The sequence below is a fragment of the Oryzias melastigma genome, linkage group LG3, assembly GCF_002922805.2.
Source record: "Oryzias melastigma strain HK-1 linkage group LG3, ASM292280v2, whole genome shotgun sequence".
Classification (NCBI taxonomy): Eukaryota; Metazoa; Chordata; class Actinopteri; order Beloniformes; family Adrianichthyidae; genus Oryzias; species Oryzias melastigma.
In genome coordinates, this window is record NC_050514.1 from 29,706,708 (window position 1) to 29,728,575 (window position 21,868).

The 21,868-nt window shown below is 38.4% G+C and overlaps 1 protein-coding gene and 1 long non-coding RNA gene across 6 annotated transcripts in view; one reads left to right on the plus strand and one right to left on the minus strand.

Annotated features, from left to right (window-relative positions):
• LOC112160345 overlaps positions 1–21,868 on the plus strand; it is a 56,376-nt gene that overhangs the window by 26,378 nt on the left and 8,130 nt on the right. The window lies entirely within an intron of this gene.
• Positions 19,690–21,868, minus strand: part of LOC112160343 (A-kinase anchor protein 13) — a 145,348-nt gene continuing 143,169 nt past the window's right edge. For all 4 annotated transcript variants that reach the window (XM_036211357.1, XM_024294791.2, XM_024294790.2 and 1 more), the window contains one exon: positions 19,690–21,134. In XM_036211357.1, the coding sequence (XP_036067250.1) occupies positions 21,091–21,134 (44 nt within the window). In that variant the 3' untranslated portion in view covers positions 19,690–21,090. The remainder of the gene's footprint in view (positions 21,135–21,868) is intronic.

Genomic DNA, 21,868 nt, shown 5'->3' on the forward strand with positions numbered 1-21,868 from the left:
AATCTAAACTCTAAATTACCCTAAAAATCTCAGTAGATAACAAATTAGCCATAAACGTTGGCATATTGCTAAAATATTAACTAAACTAAAAAAAAAAAAAAAACTAGTTTGTTGCTTAATTACTGGCTAAACTCCAAAATAGCCTCAAATTCATCAGTAAACTAAACTAGTCAAAAACATTAGCATGTTGCAAACATTTTGGCTAAACTCCAATTTTTTTTGAAAATTACTCTAGCAGATGTAAACATAGCCCATAAATAAATTTAAAGGAATGTTGCTAAACTACTTAAATTCTGAAATTTGAAGACTTCCTCATTCATTTCGTATGGAGTTTATTTCGCTCACTAAACAATAAAGTTCATGAATACCAAAAATACAAGCAGTAATGATCTGAACATCTTAATACCGAGATTGCTGAAATCACTCAAAGTGTGATTGAGTTTTACGTGCTGACAAATGTACAACAAGGAACAGGAGAATCACTATTGTGTGAATGCTTACTTAGCATTCACACAATAAAGAGTAACAGGGTCACAAATGCTAATTAAATAATTCTCACTTAAAAAAAATACTATTATTTTATTTTTTTTCAGCCAGAGAGCCACTATGGAGAGATAAAAGAGTCACATTTAGGTTAACAAGGGCGTCGAAGGGAACCGGCCTCCATTCCACGCTGCTTCGTGGCGCTTCCACGCCCAGTGTGAACGGGCGCTTACAGCACTCGTCAGGTCCATAAACAGCTCACTCGTTCCTCTCCGTTCTGTTCATTTATAAAGGACAAGATGACTTCGATTTAATTCTGGTTTATTCTGATGTGAATGGAAAATAACCATCCATTACTGCAGGTCTCCAGAACAGGAATTCCTACAGAGTCACAAAAACACAGAAATACAAATAAAACAAAATATACATGAAGAAGAGAATCACCCATACCTTCCTCAACAGAAGACGGCAAACTAAAGATAAGAAGTCGTGGTCTTGCGCAACTTAGTAGGGGCCAGTATATCATATACACAAGCGAAACAACAAAGTTGATAAAACAAACTTCTTTATAGCTGGTAGAATTTAATTATTCTGGATGTGGAATACATGTGCAACATACATTATTATCCTTACAGATATTTTACACACTTTCCACCCATGCAATAATGATAGATCCCATTTTGACGATGTCCGTTAAGGTGGCCGTTGGCGCCTCATGAGAACTGCAAGACAAACCTCCCCTCAAGATGTGGCTGCTTTTCTCTACACCCCTCCACCCCCAGTCAGGATCCATGTGACTATGGCATTAAATGATCACATTTTGACAGTTTACCTGAAAATAAATGCTGATACACCAAGGATAATGTTGTTTTTCCGTCTCGTGCACCTGAATGATTGAGACAAACTGCCAGGATCACTTCTTCAGCCAGTTTTTATGGAAATTAGTTAATTAATTGCTTCTGCTTATCAGCACCTTCACTGCCACAGTGAAGAAATGATGTCAAATGCTCGTTCTGCTTTCTGTTTTTTAAACTGTTCCAGTGCCAAAATGTTAAAATCACTAATTAAATGAGGTGAGGAAAGATGCCAAAATGGTTCTCAATTAGGAGAAACATAACTTCAAAGGCAGAAAAAAATTCTCAAGAACTGAATACAAGTCTGAACAGGATGTCAAATTTGTGTCTTCAAAGTTAAAATAACATAACATGAAATTCTATGTTTGCATTTTAGTTTTTGCTTTTTTGTTTTTAATAATGACCAAACATTTGCAAAGCTGGTTACTACTGCTAATGAAATAGATGCTGTGATACTTCATATTTCTACACTTTTTGAGATTGTAAATGTCCTTTTATTTGAACTTTTGTGCCTTTTTTTACATATACCTGATTGACAGGTCACCAACTGCCTCTTCAAGCAAAACAGTTTTAGTGTTGAACATTTTTCAAATTGAAAACTTTATTTTTAACATTTATCAACAAACTTCAAAGATTTAACATGTTAATACTACTTTTCACAATATTTTGTTATTTGGGCTTTTAGTATTAACTTTGTATTTCTTTTGTAGCATTTTACTGTAGGGGTGTGTATTAGCAAGAGTATGGCGGTGCGATACGTATTGCGATACACGTGTCACGATACGATGCATATCACGATATATCAGATAGTACCAGAGACAATATTTCACTTTTTTTTTTTTAAATATAATTATGACTTAACAAAACGTTATCTGAATATTAATAAACCTTTCATACAAGTAAAATCTTAAAATACTAAAATAAAAGGCATTGGATTAAAACCACAATGACCAAATGGGTCTTAACCAGTAATGTTTCGTATCTGTGGTTGAGAAAATAAAGTGCTTTGTTTCTAACATTGCTAAGTGGTATCTTTAAAACAGTTCTGTTGCTTGAACAGACGATTTCCAGAAACATTTCAGTGTGATGAAGCAGCGTGACAGGATGAAGGAACACTTGAATGTGGCTAAGATGCTTTATTTCATTCAGTCTGCACTGCAGCGCTGTATCTCCGTTTTGTCACATGCGGAAGTAAACACGGAATTTGCCACTCAGCGTTATGATGTTTACTTTTTCAGAGCATCGCACACGTCACTGATCCACCATGTTACTGAATTAGAATCTTTACCTGTGAAGTTCAGCAGAAATTGTGTTTGTATCGTCTTTTGCACACTGCACTGCACACCTTGTCTCATTCGTTTTTTTCATGGGTTATGCAGCACCAAAATCTGTGTTTTTATACGGTACAAATACCAACTACAGGTGTTAAGTACTCATCTTTAGTTAAAACTGAATGTACGATCTCATTTTTCTATGTGAAAACAACTGCGGTACTCTGCTGTTCAGTGTGCTGTACTGCCAACTAGAGGTCGGAGGTTTAAGTGGAAAACAAAAGTAGGACGGTATACTACATGTTTGTTCATAAATAATGAAATTTTGTCTTGGTAGCATTTTATATTGATACAAGTAAATCCACATGAAGAATAGCGATATTTAACTTGTTTTTTTTACACCCTTTTTTAAATGCATTATTTTATGATAATTAAGATAATCCACATTGTATTTTTAATTTATGGTATTTATTTATTGTTTTTGCGCTTTCTATAGCTGTTTTTTTTACTTGGCATTTCTTACATTGTTTGCTGGCATTTTAGCACTGAAAAGTATTCTTTTAGCTGTCTGTATTTTTCCTTTTAAAACATCTCTATCTGTAAGTGTTTTAAATTGAAGAAGGGAATTTTCCACCGCGGGGACGACCAGAATAAGGTTTTATCCGGAGATTGTCTGACTCCCAGATGGAAGTCGCTGTCATCCAAATCTCTGCTGGATTTGAAGGTTGAAACAGAAACGACTGTCCTGCTCCAAGACCTTTGTGTTTCCATTATCTGTCTAAAAGTGTGGCGGGACATTAATTATGATTTAAGGTGATGTTTTCTCTTCCCCCTCCCAGGCGCTGTTTTTCCAATGCGGTGCCCTTCTGCATTAATCTTAGCCGAGGCGGGAACGCCGCGGACAGACTTGTTGTGCTAAAATGATGCAGTTTGTGGAGAAACAGCAGCAGAGGGGACATATGGCTGAACTGGGCAGAGCATATGTCCCCTGCATTCATGCTCCAGTTTATCTCTACAAACATGACAGACACGCAGGCCAACATCCCGCGGCAACGAGCATGCTTCTTGGCTCTTTAAAACAAGTGCAGCATGGAGCAGAGAATGCTGTGGAGAAGGAAGGGGCCGGACTCGTGGAATTTATCAAATGCTAACCTCGAGTTTTGTGATAAGTAATAATCATTTCCGGAATATTCTAACAATCTTTTTAAATTATAATAATGATACCTGTGATATGTATAATGATTTCTGGGATAATGTAATGTCTTTCAATCTAATCAATCAGCAGTTCAACTTTGTTATTTTATACTAATAATACTTAATACTTAAATTATCTGCACTTAGTCTGTAAACAACTAATACAATTGAATTGAACTTTATTGATATAACACGGATAAATTCATTTGTTACAGCACCACAGAAGGCAAAAATTGCATAGAGAAAAACATCTGTGAAAATGACTAAATACATAAATATTTACAAGTAATAAATTAATAATATATTATATTAGCAAGTAGTAGATTAATAGTATAGGATATAAAAATTATATATAAATTATAAATTATATATAAAATTATATATATGAATACCTAATGAGAATTTATTAGGTACACTTGCCCAACTACTCATTAACGCAAATTTCTACTCAGCCAATCACATGGCAGCAACCCAAAGCATTTAGGCATGTAAACAAGACAATCAAGCCATGCAATCAAGAACGGTGATTGACGTGACTTTGAACGCGGCGTGATTGTTGGTGTTCTACGGACTGGTCAGAGTATTTCAGAAACCGCTGACCCACTGGGATTTTCTCATATATCTTGATGTAACTTCCAGCCAGAATCAACATGGGTCACTCACTGCTCGCAAAAAATAGACCAGATGCCGAGACAACTGCGTGAGCCAGCCACGGCGGTCCGCGTCTGATGTGAACTACACCATAGGTTAACAAGGGCGCCAAATGGAAGCGGCCTCAGTTCCGCGGTGCTCCCCCGTGCAGTGTTGACATGGCATATCAGTGGTCCGCTTTTGGTGAAAAAACATCTTAAACAGAAAAATAACATGATTAAAGTACTAAAATTCATTAAAAAAAATGATGTCTTTCATATGTGACCATGGTACGAGCAGAATAATACCCTCAAAGCGTGCATTGTTGCATGAGCGTTGAACGGTTCAGGCTTCCAGTTGCTTGTTAATTTCTGATGGTTCTCACTTCATCAGGCATTATTCCTTACTTACTACCTTCTTAGCCCTTGTAATTCTAGGTATGTTTATAATAAAAGTGGGGTAATCTGGACACACATTGAATGATTTTTTTAACCTTCACCAGAGTCCGTGGGAGACATGAAATCCTGTCCACCTTTGTCATGGGAGGGATCACACATCAATGTATGGGAGGGGTTATTATCTGGGTCTTTGTTCAGAACGTCACTACTTTTCCTCTATAATAAGGTTTCTTGGTTTTCTAAACTCCAGCATTGTGTTGTTGTTTTTACAAAAGCAGCAAAGACTTTTCCTTGCCACCACAGAAGGAGCGCCGGTCCTCCTCAGTGATGTTCCTTCTAGTCAGCAGGTAGACATGGACATGTTCCAAGTCGTCCTGCAGAGCGCAAGCCGAACAGAAGGTCTGCTGCCATTTCCTTTACAACTCAGCAATTAGCTTCACCCAGTGACAAAACAACCGTTTTTCTCCATGCAATCCCAGAGAAATAGATTTCTGCTTTGCTAAAAAGCATCCACACAAGCCCCCATGGGGTTACACGAGATAATTGAGGTTTAATCTGCCTTGGTAACAATAACAAGCAGCAAAAACCATCAATATTTTAGAAAAAAAAACAGCGTGGCTGTGAAGACCTCAGAGTGCATCATATCAAAGGCTGAGAAAAGGCATCTGCTCGCAGCGGTGTGACCCACTGAGTGGGAGCAAAAGCACACAAGTTTACTCTGAGAGCGAGTCACAGTTCAGCCAGATTCAAGGCAGAAGCAGATGGTGCACTTAGGAGTCCAGGCGGCACGGAGAGACACAGATAAGCCAAAGCAGCAGCCCTCTTCGGAGCAGACTGTAATTATTCAGGGAGAGTCGGCTGAGCTGCGTGCTGCTTGTCAGCATCGCCCGGCTTCACGCTCCTATACCTCCAAACATTGGCGCTGCCAGACAGCCGCGGCCTGCTCCTGTCAGCCACAGAGGAGGCCGATCACGCCGGCGAGGACGGCTGTGTAAGGCAAGGGTTTACCTTCTAGGTCACAACAGAAACAAAGAAAATCAAGCTTTTATTTAAAACTCCTTATTTAGTCCATAAAATGCAACAAAATGGCTAAAAATATGTTATAAATGCATTAAATGATATTATTCTTAGATTGTGCTAAAAAGTAAGAAACCCTGAAGTTTTGTCGGTAAATTAAACTGTTAGTTTTGTCTTTGTGGTGAGTTTCTATTTTTTTATGCTTGTCAATGTGGCTGATGGGGGAAAAACACTTCATCACAGAAACATAACCTTTCCAATCAGTTGTTAAAACCTTCAGAGGAGATTAGCTAATTAGGAAGAGCAAAATAACTTAATTCAAGGGAACACTGACAGAAAAGGTTACTTTCTATGAATTTACTGAACTAAAAAAAAAACATGCCAACAGAGCATTCATTGCATTTCAGATTAAAAATATGGATGTCTTTTAGTTATTTATTTAGTAATTAAAAGAAAAGATTTTCGATGGATTTATATTGAGTTTTTGGGGATTCAGATGAAGCCACCAATATTAAATAAAACTAACTAGAGATTTCCAATAAGTATGATGTCTTTGGAAAATATCAGCACACTTAGATGAATGCGTTCACATATTAACTAAATATATAAAAACTGAATTTATTCTGTTTTTATGTTCCTCACCATAAAACTTTGTGTTTAAAGTTCCACTAAAATCATCTTTTAATCAATTATAAAAGCGCTCCCAGTGGTCTTTAAATTATAACTATGCAGTTTTTAGACAAAATCTAAAAACCTGGTTGTCTAAGACATAGTTTCTGCAGAGCGGCAGGGGTCCATTAGAAATTTGCCTCGAAGTTGTGAGCATCAAATTTGACGTGTCAAAAGAGGCAGCAGAGGCAAATTTGACGCGTTAATGGTGTTTAGCATGAATGCAGCATTATGCTTTGCAGATTTGTTCAGAAGCCTTGCACTTTTCTCCTAAAGGTCTGACTCTAGTGTGAACTATACTCCAGTGCAATTTATACTCCAGTGCAAATTATACTCCAGAGCAACTTATAGTCCAGTGCAACTTATACTCCAGTCCAGTCTATACTCCAGAGCAACTTATATTCCAGTGCAATTTATACTCTCCAGTCCAACCAATACAGAGAGACTCAGAGCGACTTGTACTCCTGTGCAACCTATACTCCAGAGAAACTTATACTCCAGAGCGATTTATACTCCAGTCCAACCTATACTCCAGAGCGATTTATACTCCGGTGTAACTTATACTCCAGTCCAACCTATACTCCAGAGCGACTTATACTCCGGTGTAACTTATACTCCAGTCCAACCCATACTTCAGAGCGACTTATACTCCAGTGCAATTTATACTCCAGTGCAATTCATAATCCAGTGAAATTTATACTCCAGCGCAACCTATACTCTGGAGCGACTTATACTCTAGTGAAACCTATACTCCAGAGCGATTTATACTCTAGTGCAACGTATACTCCTGAGAGACTTGTACTCAAGTACGACTTATACTCCAGCATGATTTATACCCCAGAGCGACTTTTATTCCAGAGATTTGTACTCCAGTGCAACCTATACCCAGTGCAATTTATACTCCAGAGAGACTTACAGTATATTCCAGTGCAATTTATACTCCAGCATGATTTATACTCCAGAGAGACTTGTATTCCAGTGCAACTTATACTCCAGAGCAACTTATACTCTCCAGTGTGACCTATACTCTACAGCGACTTATACGCTGGTGCAATTTATACTCTAGAGCAAAATATACTCCAGTGCAACTTATACTTCACAGCAGCTTATATTCCAGTGCAACCTATGCTTCAGAGCAATGTATACTCCGGTGTGGCTTATACTTTAGAAAGTACAGTATTTAGAAATGCAATTTTGAGCTTATTTTTCTTGATGTATATCATAAATCATCAGAAAAATGCCACAAGAACATGTTAAAAACACAAAAAGCAACATTTTCAACCAGAGTGGGTCTTTAAGGAGAAATTTGCTGCAGCTCCCTTTATGCAGTCAATGTAGCTCACTTCCTGACCCATTTCCCTCGTAATGAGCTCAGGGATGAGTCTGACAGGTGCAGGTTCAACCCCGCCTGGGCCCCAAGGACGGCAGCTTCAAGGAAGACATCAGAGCTCTGACGTAGGCACAATTGCAGACAGATTTCCGGCACACAGCCGCCTCAAAGGAACGGGAAGAGACGGGCGTTAAAAGTTACCGTCCAGCTGAGTTCATAAGCCGCGACTTAAAATTCTTAAATCAGATGGTTAATTCAAACTCTCCACTTGAATACTGATGGCGGTCATAACAATAACCAGCGCCAGTGGAACTTCTCCTTGTAGAATAAATTGCTGGCTTCAAAGAGAATCTATTAGCAGATGAATTGGTAACGATTTTAGGACACGATTCTTTTAAAAGCCATTTCCTTTCTGGAGTCACAGAGAATGCTCCTGGGTCCGAGGAATCCAGTCCAATCGACTGCGGCGGCACCGAGTCGCTGTGAGTGTGATCAGCACTCCTTAACTATTCTAAACAGACATCAGTTGCTGTGCCAGCTTCATCCCACAGGAGCTTGTTAGCTCCCTTTAATGGCGGTTCAGCCACTTTCCCGGGTTCCTGTGCTCTGGCTTCACACTGTCAGACGCTGAATGTAAAGCCATATCATGTTCATCTCAGCTTCTATCCCCCAGAAGAATTTCAGCTGAATTCTAGGAGTTTTAGTCAAAGTGAAATTGGACCCAGCTGGGAATAACGGGACACAAAGATGGAAAAGTGCTTTGTTTGGGGGAAAGTTCAGAAGGAAATCATCATCAAATTTAGATTATTTTTATCCCAATTTGGATCAAGTCATCTCCCCGATGCTACGTTCACAAATACAACTCAGTGCAATGGGATGGTGTTGGCAGAATCTTTGAGGTTTCATGCAGCAACCTGATTTTTTAAAAATCATTGGTGTGGTCGTGAATTTTGACAGATGTTTAACAGACTTTTCACACATGTACCAGAAATGTATAACTTTTATATCACATATGCGACTAGCATATCACATTAAAATCATGTAATTGACGCACTAATTACTAATAAACTGCATATAAAGAGTGCAGTTATCACGCACGGTTCTTACACAATTGGCGTACTGTATGATTGGTATATAAATCGGACAATCTTTCACTTCTCCAGCAGTCCATACTGAGTGGGGGTCTCCCGGGAATCAGACTATTTAATTAACATAAAGCATTGCCAGGTTCCGTGGCGGGTCCTGACGCAATGTGATTTCTGCCCAGTGCTCTGAATGTCGAAGTGAAGAAATTCAATGAAGCACAGATTTAGCAGTTTTTTAAGTGATTAATTTGTACATCTTTTCTGTTTATAACATGATTTATTCAAGATAGATCCGTGAAAATTTTACGTAAAAGACTTTTTTCACTAGTTCCATGTATATTCACGTATGATCAATTTTTATCAATGCAATATGCACAAAATGTACGAAGTGGCTGTGTGACACGGCCTTAAGGAGCCAGAGATCATTGAACTAAGTCGACCAGGTCACGGTGAAAACAAAATACTTTTTCTAAACAAAGTTTTAAACCACCCAAGTCATCATTTCCAGTTAAAGCTAATAAATCTAATTAACAGTTTGGTATGAAACATTTTTTTTTGTTTTTGTCAAGTACAAAAAGGGTAAGATCATCTAAGAACCATCTCTTGAAACAGTTGAAAATCATTTGCGGCCAAACAGCACCCAACTTTTTTCAGTGACAGACAACAGTTCCACTGACCCTTTGGGAGGATGAAGTTGGCGTCTGCATTCTTTGTTCCCATTTTAGTCGAGGGGAAAATCTATTTATCACATTAAAGTGCGTTCTACAGAGAATCCAGTGGAGAAAAACAGTTTAAACTTGTCAAAGGATGAAGATTCAATCAAGCAAAGAGGCTGATTCCTACAAACTCATTAAAAGGTAAATCACTGGGTATTTTCCAAAGAATGTTTTCTAATCCGTCCTGTGAGAAAACCCCAACACTGAGACATCTCAATTCAGGCTCAGCTTATCCTGCAGAACAATGAGATTAATACAAACCATTTTTGGTTTGTCAAAACTCAGTAATTCTGGTAGGTAACCAGGTGGACCACTGCATGTGTCCACAGTAAACTTGGAAACATGGCATGGGGAGCCAGAGCTTGACCTGCATTGAGCTGCTCTGGAATGAACCAGAAAAAAAAGAAATGTAAAAATGCCAAAAAAAACGTGGGAATTTCTGCAGGAAATATAAAAAGAATTTTCTGAAGAACATTTAGCTACTATTAAACAAAGAACACATTGACTGCATCCAGCTGTTAGATTTGTAAAAGGTGACGACTTTGATAAATTTAGGGTCTTTTCAGACGGGAAATGTCCATTGGTCCAGACCAAGTCCGCTTCATTTTGTCCGGATCGAGTCCTGAACTTTGTATTTGGTCTGTATTCAAACTGCCTTTCAACTTGATTTCTGTTTCAAATCAAAGCTTGTAAACAAAACCACATGACTAAAGATGTCTTCACTCATTAGACATTAATATCGAGGGCAGGGCAAAGCAACAAGAGAATCAATAATGGAAGTCCAGCACTTTAAAATCCGTGTTGGGATAGTTCACTGATTAAAACATTTCTTACTGATGTTTTAGTACGGCTTAGGCATGTTGCAGAGCTGTTACTTAGGAGACGACAGCTAGGTACGCTGAGAATCATTTGTGACAAAATAATCTGTGAAGCAATATGTATCACGTTAAAAGTTGTTTTAATGAGCCAGCATGCATCCAACAACATTTCAATGAGTTGCTGTGTCTCATTGTTGCTCCACCATTCTGTTTACATCCTGTAAAGCTCAACTACGGTGGCCCTTTTGGTCCAGTTGTTCCACTCGTCTTCAGTTTCAGAGCAAACTGGAGCTCAGTCCGTTTGGAAACAAACTGAAACCACCTCAAAAGATGGGTTTGAGAGCAGTTCGTGGTCCTGGACCAGGGTCCTCTTGGGTGTATTCAGACACTTCCAGACAGTTTGTACCTGATAATTGGGGGACACAAACTCGACCTAAAACAAACAAATCCTAATAGTTCCTCAACCATTTAACATCAGAGGTGTCGCTGGCGACCCTTAAACATAAAATCGTTTCAATTGTTATCATGATCCAGCAGATTCTAAATGAGAAAAGCAGTTAATCAAAGAACGTGAAGACTGGAGCTCCAGTGTTAAACAGAATTCTCCTGAAAACAATGCCACCAAAACGATGAGACACAGCAACTCAGAGCGCATCTGGACCATTGATGAACATTGGAATCGCGTTCAGTGTGAATGCACCATAACAAGAGAAAATGGAAACATTTTTGTCTTGAGTTGTTTGAAACCTTTCATAGGAGTGGATTAGCACCACGGGGGTGATCCTGTCCGGCACATGGCATCTTTTATTTTGAAAGGACTTCATACAAACTTCTGTCCTTTTTAGAAAAATCCCTGTTTTTCTGTACTTTTTTGTTTTATTCAATTAAAAAAAACATATTTATTATAAAAGTAACAAAGATAAGCAGTATAAAATTTTTCTTTTTCTGATAAAGGTTGCAGACCAACGTACTGAGTACCCCCCTAAAAACAAAAACATGCATAGGTATTACATTGATAAACCCAACTCACCCTTTACTCTCCCCCCGTTAAAACATACATCCATTGACCCCCACAAAAAACGAATACTTATTAAAGTAACTTCTAAAAGAAACTTAAAGTTTGGCTCTGCTGTATTTTGGCAATCTCTTCATACCGAGAACCAGCTCAGACCCACCTAGACTGAGACCCCAGCCGCCCCAGAAAGAGCAACAACAGAGCAGTAATGTGTCCTCCCATCATCTCCTGATGACCAGATACCCTCGTTTTAGTTGAGGTTTTTATTTAGATCCTGTTTTTCTTTTCTTAATACAACCGTTTTTTCAGATCTCATTGCTTCTGTTTTCTTTTCAAGGATAAACGGCTGTCACCTCAAGGAAAGGTCCATCATATTTTCTTTTAATGTTTATTCTGTAAAATCTGTCCTGAAAATTCTCAACTTTTGTTGCGGATTTTACTAAAAAAAAAGAAAAGAAAAAACTGTGGGTGTGTGCTTCTTTTCAAAAGTTAAGTTATGTAAAGGAAAACCTTGTTAAAATTTAACGAGTTTTTTTTCGGAGGCTGAATGACTTTAGAAGCCCCTAAACTGACGTGACACTGTTTGTGTGCGTCTCTGATAATTGCACAGAGCTGCAGCTGAATGAGGACAGGGATCACAGAGAGGCTGCACTTCAGATGCATTTTTCATCAGAATTTCATCTAAACTGATAAAATGAACTTCACTGCGATGCTACAGGAAGTCTGCATGAAGGAAATGAACACTGTCCTCTGTCCCCCCTCTGTGATTTCCACCTCTGATAATGCATTGAACTCCCGTTTTTCTCCGTTTATCAAACTGTGACCGTTACACGAGCCGAGGCTGAGGGAGAAGCTGAGTGATGACACGCTACCATATAAATTTCATCATCTAGCCGAGGCAGAGACGCTGTGCATATTAAGCTCACTGACACGTAAAATAAACAAGACATTTCTGGCTGTTTGGGCCCAGTCGCACACACTGGGGCCTTGCTCTGGTCATTGTTATTCCTCTCAGAGTTTGTTTGAGTCAAATGTGAGTCTCTGTAGAAACCGTCGTTTGAAACTGCAGCAGAAAATAAAATAAAACCGGAACTTTTACGCTGTAATTAAGTGTCATTACTCTTCAGAGGAAGACTGTGCTAATCCACTCAGGTGTTGCACAAATGCTTGTAAATTATGTTTAAATTGAAGGACCTCAGTTTTGGAGGGAAAGTGTTTTCGTATATGCATTCAGTGCACAGAAACAAGCTGCTTTTTAAACAAAAACAAAAAAAAAGTTGACATAATTTATGCACCAATTTAAGGAGTCAGAGTGGTTTTAGACACCATCACTGCAGCGATGGCTCTTATGGATTTAACTAAACAAACTGAGAAAGTAAAAGACAAGAAACTCTTCCAGTAACTTTCCTCTCATGACATAATTATGACGTTCAAATATTTGCATGTCAGTGGCTGTTAAATTAGAAAAAAATGGTTCTTGTGGTGTGCCTCAAGGACCCGTCCTTGGACCTCAACAGTTTATTTTATGCTTATTTTTTTCCTGTGGCTTCAGCTTGTTTGAATACACTATGTGCTGTTGGCAGATGATTGTTCCCTTTTCTGTTTCACGCTTTTCTGTGTTGTTTAAACTCTCAAAGTTCAAACCTTCATAGAGAAATGAGTCCAGAATTATAGAATGAAAACAAAGGGGGGGGGGGTTACACTAGTACCCCTTTGGTAAATGTAAGCATAAACAAACTAGATCTAAAAAAGTAAAAGAATGAGTTATTTTGTTACCAGAAAAAAACGTGTCCACCGTTCACTATTTACTTTGACAATTGAGCCAGATTCATCTATCTGAAGCCATTTCTATGAAGTGTAGTGGAATCAACTAAAAAAGAAAGTAAATATGAAAAAAATAACAAATCCATACAATTATACAAAAAATAATTTCATATTTGACAAAAGAATCAGCGTTTGGTTCTTTTCTGTATTAAAGTTGTAGGAAATTGTTGTTCCCAAATCTGTTTTCCTTATTCAGGTTTTGTATTTTTCATCAAAAGGACGTGATGAGACGGAAACTATTTATTTATCAAAGATAGATTGAAGTTGGAGTGCAGTTTGTCTGTGTTTTTCCTGCATTGTTTGAAACAAAAATACTGGTGAGCATTTGGGATTGAAGCTATTTTATCATCAGCTTGTATTTTTCTGTATTCTGCCGTCATGGCTGCCCTGTTGTTGTTGTTGTTGTTGGTTTTATCTCCTGTCTGGGTTCTGGACCTGGAGCTGCAGGAACCTGCGGGGAGTCGAGGTGTCACAAACACGTTGATCACAGCTCAGTGAGCAGCGCTGAGGTCATCACAAGCCTTTTTTTTTTCTTTTTCAAATGAGACTGGCCAACGGTTACCGCGGCAACGGGTCGCAGTGACGAGCAAACAGGAGATCCCAAGACAATGTGGATGTGCGTCCGTCTGTTTGCCAGCACATTTTCTCCTCACATGTGTAGCCCTGACTGTGGATCCTTTTATCGACACAACTGCAGAATTATGGGTCGTTTTGTGCCTTTTAATGTAAAATAGAAAATCAAAGTAAATTGTCCTCTTTCTGAGTGCACATTATCCTATGAGAACTATCAAGATAATTGCAGATGTGAGCACAAAGGCTCAGCTGTGGAAGACTCTGACAGAAAGAGACTGTAATCGTACTTGACTAACTTACTGACTCCGTGTTGCAGAGACAGAAAGATCAGTAATTATAGACGTTAAAGTGACTCCAGCCGTGTTTGATCTCCTCCCGGATGAGACTGTCCGTCATTTCTGCGCCATGATGCTCCTTCTGAAGATCTGCAGCTTTTTCCTCCACAGACTCTCAGAATGATTGATCTATTGTGCCGTCTTCCACTGAAACTAGAAAAATAAGACATGAATTTGTACTTATGTCAATGCTACCATTATGACAAATAAAAATTAGCTTCTTTTGTTTGACTAAAACATAAATATAAAGAGAAAATACCCTTTGTTTGTATGAAACAGTTTAGAACGTTTGACAGAAGTTCATATTCCTTTCAGAATAAGACTCCTTGTATCACATAGAATCAGCTCAATGCTCCCAATGTAATATTTAAAGCAGTGGTTTGAAAAAAAAAAGGTTTTTTTCTAATTTGTGGTAGATCTCTGCCAAAAATACATGAATCTAACTCAAAAAATAAATCAGAGCCAATTGTGACTCTCGCTGTGTTTCTCAGCCCATAAGGCGCTCGTAAATATAATAATTTTATCAATTTACATATTTTTAGACGGCAAACCTCCTAAGAAAGTTTGGTGAGTTTTGTGCATCATCAATGCTGTCTCCCCATTTGGACCCACGCTGGTCTGGGTTGCCAGACTGACGTCCGGTCATAACTAAGCTCCCAGCTCATGTCAGCAGCCCTCATTGAATACTCGCACTGTTACCGTAGGGGGGTGGCTGTCTAAAATCGTCCGATCGTCTGACAATTTTAGGACTTTAGAGACCCTCCTATCAGTCGTCCTGCCACCAGAGTGGCATGGAGTGATCTCCAAATGGGCCACTGACTGTGTAAAAATCATCTGGCTACGGTCAAATTTACACTTTTTCTTAAAACCTCCACATCCAGCGGCCGATTTTGCTAAATGACTTACATTTAGACTTACATTTAGGTCACCGCGCTGTGGTATTTTAAGATATGTGACCAAAGTCTTCAAGACTAACTCTAAAGAAAATAGTGTTTTTAACATGTTCTTCTGGCATTTTTTTAATGATGGATGACATATATAAAAAAAAAAAACTGAGTTATATTTCTTTATTCAAATTGTTGTGAATTAGGAGCAGATGAAAAATGCAGTTGAAAAGTTTGAATCTGTGATGTAGATGCTACAGTCAGCAAGCTAATAGCTCTGCTCTATTCCGATTCATCCTCTTGAGGTTGACTCGCTCCATGAACGTCTTTGTTTTCCTCGTCTGACCTGGTATTTGACCCAAAGTGTACGTCTGGAAAGCATTTTTGTTGCATCAATAATGTTAGGCTGGGGTTGTGAGGAGCTGTAAGCTAGTGGGAGACACAAGGGGATGATGGGAAATGGAGGCAGGCTTACGCCACATCACATATTGGAGGTGAATTTCTTGGCCCTGAGAAGATTAAATGTATTTTTTTTTATTTTGTATCATCCTCTTGAAGCTGCTGTGGTGAACTTCTTCCTTCTGTTTCTGTTTGGATGCAGAACTCTATGAACAACCTGCTTGTTCAGAAATTTCCTCTTGCGTTTGTCTTCCTTGTGAATGGCGTGGACAACCGTCGGTCAAATCCAGTCTTCTTCATGATTGTGAAGCTTCTGATCCAAACATTTAGAGGAGACGGAAACCTTTTCAGGTGATTTATCAGGTGATTGATATGGGAGATATTGGAAAATTTACTGAGACGTTCACAATTATAGCTTAAAATCAGCAAAGTTTGACATCAAAAGCTTTGAAATATTTCCATAGATTTGTAATAATTCTCAATAACACGACTTTCATTTATTGAATTGATTTACAAAAGTATTTTTTCCTTGTAATCCAGACAAACTGGAAGTTTAGGAACATTTGTCTTAAAAGAAAGAAAGAAATGAATGAAGAGTTTGACCTGAGATGTCTGACGGAGGTTTGCTGATCCATCCTGGGATGGAGCGCAGAGAGAGTGCCGCTCCCCCTGAAACCGATCCCTCCCACAGAAAACTCGCTCAGATTTCTGTTTTTATCGGAGCTGCTTTCAAACTATCAATTAGACATACAGCATTAAGACAGTTATCACGCAGCAGTAATTAGCTGCACAATGCCGGGTTTATCTCATCTGTGACCGTGAATTTGGAGATGTGAGAATCCAGCGTGAACTCTAAGCTCTTCCTCTTTGTTCATCCGGGCCTCACACGTTTTCCTCCAGGAGACCATGGAAGTCTGGAAGCTAAAACTCGGATTTTTCTTCACATCTGTGTTTTTAATGATTTTTTTATGATAACAATATTTAGAATTATAATCTACATTCAATTTTTCCCATCTAGTTAAAACAATTTATATAGAAATAATAGTTTTAGAAATGTATTACATTTTGTGCATTAAAAAACAATATATTTATAACAACATAATAATTTATAGTTTCATGAAATATTTTCTATCTTTTGATTTTTTTAATTGAAATAGATTTTTTTTGGTAAAGAAAACCCAAATTATGAAACTTTTCAAAATAGAAGTTCTTTTTCTTGAGGTTTTTTCCATGTTTATCAAATTAAGTCATTGTTCAACCTAGTAAAAATAAATATTTCAAATGTATCCTACTTCCTTTTCTCATGATAAAAGTCCCGCGTGACACGAGGTCATTCCAGTTCTCGTGCATCATCCTGTAGATGGTCTGATCTCCTCATCTGGTCACTGATGACACTGACAACACCCGGAGGATCACTGAACCTGACCAACCTTCTCCTCTAATGACGATGACTGATTTGAATGTTTATGACGACAACACGTGCACGTCTGGGTTAGACTACGATAAAACTGATAATTAGAAACTAATCAATTCCTCTGATGTGCGACATTTTCTCTGAGAAACTTCTTTGTTTTGCTGTGGATTGCAGAAAAATTAAAAAGTATTGTAGTTGATTGTGTGGATGTTTGGGTTCTGCTAATGTCCAAAGGTCAGTGAACGCACCACACAGACGTTTGTTGGCTCTGGGTTCTGTTATCGGGAGTTTGGGCTTACAGGATTCAGTTATTGGATGAATATGGGAAATAAATGGAGGGGGGGGCTGGTTCATTAGACAGAATTAAGGTGTTTAACTCCACCAATAAATCAAAGACTGAGTGAAAAAGACGTTTGGAGAGCGTTTCTTTTGTTGGAGGTCGTTGGTGTAAACTGTACGGCGTTGCTTAAGGCCAACAGTGACCACAAGGTAAAGGGACTGAAAACAGTGGGATAGGCCTCTTTTTTCAGCTTTTAACTGTTCCTTTAATTTATCTTTTTTACTTTGACCTCAGACCGGTCATCAGAGCTACATTTTGGTTAATCTGTGTGACTCAAATCAAATTCAGTCTCGGTTGCAGCAGATGAAAACTTGTGAGTGCACCACAACGCAAAACATCTGTTCCTTCATAAGTGTTTTCAATTAATCTTCATATAAATAAATCAAATAAAACGAGTAAAAAAATCTGTCCATCTTAAGAATACCTTTTTGAGTCATAGGGTTGCTGGAGCCTATCCCAGCTACTGCTGGGTAAAGGTGGGGTCGTGATCAGCTCATAAAAATTTGAATGCCGATATTTTCGATGTCCAAGATTGTTGATTCGGGATCTTTATAACTATAGTAGAGTTTAGCAAAAAATAAAATTCAGGAAGGATGTAATAATTACTAGGAAATGCAGAATAACGTTGGATTTTAAATTTATAAGCTAAAAATAAACTGAATAGGCAGTGCTACTGTCACAGGAAGTAAACAAATCTTCAAAATAAAGTGTCAGTAAAGCTTCCTATTTTCAAAGTAAAACTATCTTTTTTTTGTAGTTGAAAAATGACACTGAAGTTCAGTTTACTGATATAATCTTGTAAAAAAATAGCTTTTACATTATTTTAACTCCTCAATAGTTAACATAATTCCAGCAGATTCTGCAGCAAAGAGAAGCAGCTCTTCATCATGTTTTAGCTCCGATGTGCTTTAGAAAGAAAAGTGTTGCAGAACTTTGAGTATGGAAAAACTCAAACATTTTCAGGATTTGATGTTCAATGATCCAAAACAACAGTGATGTTTAGGTTTTTTCCTGCTGAACTTAACCAGAAAGATTACAGATAAAACATTCCTTCTGTCTAAATCTTTGTGTTTTCACCAGGATAAATGACAGTAATTTAATACATTTTATTATAATTTAATACGTCCAATGAAAAGACATCACATCTGTACAAACATATTATATTAAAAAGTAGGAATGGTGGTTCAATCTGTGAATGTTGAGCTTGATTTGTGAGTCTAATCGGATCACCACCTAACAATTCACAGCTCAGCAGTAATCTGCTGCAGGGCTACAACTTACAGACACAGATTAAGAAATGTTTTTGGACGGGGGAAAGCCAGAATGATCTGAAAAAAACAAAACATACGAGGAGAACATACAAACTTCACAGAGAAAAGACACGATCGGGATTTGAACCAGGACCTTCTGTGACAGAGGGACACGCAGTTACACGCAGGTCTCTTCTAAAAATAGTAAAACTCACTTGTGAGCTGCGACTGAAATTACTTTTTATTCAGTTTATTCTTTTTTATTTTTAAATCGCACTTGTATTTACGTAGATTTAGGAATTAAAACATCTTAAAAATATGTTCCTGATACTTGAACTTCAGATAAGTTCAGGTGACCTCTGACCTACTCCAGTTCAAATATCATTCATTTTTGTTAAAAATGCTGCAGATTTGGTCATTAGTTCAACATGTTTAAAAATGTGCAATTTGATTTTTCTTTAACATTATTTAGTTGATAAACATGGTAAAATATAGTGAAAATGGGACATTTTTCCCATGAAATGTAAGAGATCATCTGGAAATGTAACAATTACTGAGATTTATAAAGGGCTGAAAATTGATATTTGTCTCTTAGTTTGTTGTGATTGTTGATAATTATGGTGAGAAATCAGTGACTTATTCATTATAAATAATGTATAACTAATTATAAATGAGGAAACGTGTTATTTGAAAGCCCTTCGTATGACTCAGTACCCATGAAGTAGCTCTCAGTTTATAAAAGGTTGGTGACCCCAGATCTATGAGGTGAGGGCGCTAACCACTGACCACGAGTATGAATATTTTGTAATCTTTTTTTTTTTAATTAAAGAAAATATTTCATAAACAGTAAAGGCATATGTAGTTGTATAAAAACAGTTTTCAGGTTAAAAGTCAATAAATTGACCAGATTCTTTTCAAATTCTCTTTATTTATGTTTGATTTCAACATTAAAATACCTTTTCTGGTACTTTTAATGTACTTTGGTATATTTTTAAATAATTGTAATTGGTACTTATTTTTTTCCAACACTTGTTTTTTAAAATCTTGAATTTTTAGATGAATGAAGAGACCTTTCTGCTCAATCAACACATATGAAATATAAAATCTCCTCTAGAACAAATAAAGTGCATCCGTTAAACTTAAATATTGTTACAGTCTTTATTGGTAAAATAACGGAGGACAAACTCCCGGCGTGTTTCATACTTCTTTAATGGTGAGAGAAAGACGCCTTTACATCGTCGCCACCTGCAGGCGAGCAGGATACATAAATAAAACCTTCTTACAAAATGCTGAAATAAAACACCAATGGGTTCCTTTTTTTTACATTTGATTCGTTTTATACATTATTCCTATTTACAGGTTTGCCCTTCTTTGTACATGTTTGAGACTGGGTGTGTACCAGGTGCATAGTACGAGCGTTTCCTTCGGCTGACGCCGCCGCCCTCCTCTTCCTCCGAGGAGACGCCGGCTTCTACTTCTAGTGCATTCATCGATGAGTTTAAGGCTACGCAGGCTTCACCTGACAGGCTGATCATCACCTTCATTTTCCTGATTGTCCCCGCCGCCGCCCCCCCAACACATACATTAAAGCTGCCGCCGACCGCTTCCACCGAGTAACCAATTACAATCTGACAACTTATTTGTTTCTTCAGTCAATTATGAATGCTGTGAGGAAACTGTCAGGATGTGTGAGAGCCCACGCTCGTCACATTATCTCTGCACGCCGGCGACCCGCTGAGACAGATAAGTAAATCTGTCCCAGCAGGGGATGAAAGACATCTGAGGTGCAGCGCTCCCTGGTGGATGAAATGCACCAAAAGCAACAATGAGGAGCTCATCTCTCTGAGTTTCTCTGAAGGCGTGGAGCAGCGTCCTGGACTCTTAACCGCAAAAAAAAAAAAAATGAGCGAACGGAGATGAGACGCTGCAGGAAAACCACCCGACCAGCAGGCAGCCCAGAACCGTAGCTTCGCATCGCCTCTTTGGATCATTGTTGGTCCTAATTAAAAACACGGCTAGAAAAAGGAAAAGTTTCAGCAACAAAGTGCCTGAATAACGTGAAATAATCGGACCGTCTTCAAACCTACGGAGGAGTTTGGTTGGCTGAAGGAAGGATTATCCTCCATGATTCACAGAAATGATGGTGGCAGACCGGACTCTCCCTGCGCCGGCGTTCCCCGCCACAGCGGATCTAAAACGGGCTTTTCTGGTCAGCAGCCGTTGCCGTGGAGACACAGAACCCCCACCGCCGGTTTCCGTCTTCAATTAACACTTAATGAATGCGATTAGCGGGAAGGACTTTCCGGCGCCTCGTGGAGTCGGCTGACACTCAGATCGACCCTCCCGTCCATGACAGGAAAAAACACCAAACCGCTGCAGCTCTCCAGATACTTGGTCAAACGTGAGAGGCAGAACCACCCGGAGAACCTCTTCAGGGACGGGTCCGAACGCCAGAGTCTCCACAATGTAAAAGCTCTGCAGGTTCACGCAGGTTCACGCAGGAAATGTCAAGTTTTCTACTTTACAGTTAAAAGCTTTCAGACAGTGTTTCATGCGGCACTGCACGGGGGGGGGGCAGGATGAGGGGCTCCTCAGCAGAAGAAGATCTCTCCGTCCACAGGAGGCTCTGAGACGTCTGAAAGGAGAAGGGGAAAAAAGAGGTCAGCTCTGACCGACGATGGCGTTTCAAAATAAGACACGTATGACCTGTTCCTCATTTGATGACAAACGCAGATCAGAAGATCCATGACAAGCGAACACGTGTAAGATCCAGTTCTGAAAGTCTCACTCTGATCCTCTTCTGATCCATTCTTAAAGCGTTCCCACTGGTCTCTTTATTATGAAGATGCCATTTTTTTAGCCAAAATCTAAAAGCTTGTGTCGTTTTGTAGGACATAGATTCTGCAGAGCGGCAGGAATTCATTAGTTGAGTTGTGGGCGGGCCCGCTGGCAAGGTCTAACTCCGCCCCCTTCCCCTCCTGTTGCTCTGTCGGGCCGGGTATCACCATTAAAATACAGAACTGATTCAATTTTTTTTACAATTCTTTTGTATGGAAGCTACTATGCAATAGATTTAAAGTTACTTTAAAATTAGTTTAAAGTAAACCATGCAGTGAAACGTAATTTTTTTAATTGAATTGTAAATTGCAAAATGCATCGTCATTTGAAATAAGACATCAAAAACCCATGTCAATTTACAATGCAATTGATTTTATTTTATTCAATTTTTTATTTTTAAAATTGTAATATTGAATTTTAATGTTGACTATTGAATTGTAAATTGCAAAATACATCTTCATGTTGCATGATGAATTTGCAAATTGAATTGTTTATTGATAAATGCATTATAATTTGAATTATGGCTCAAAC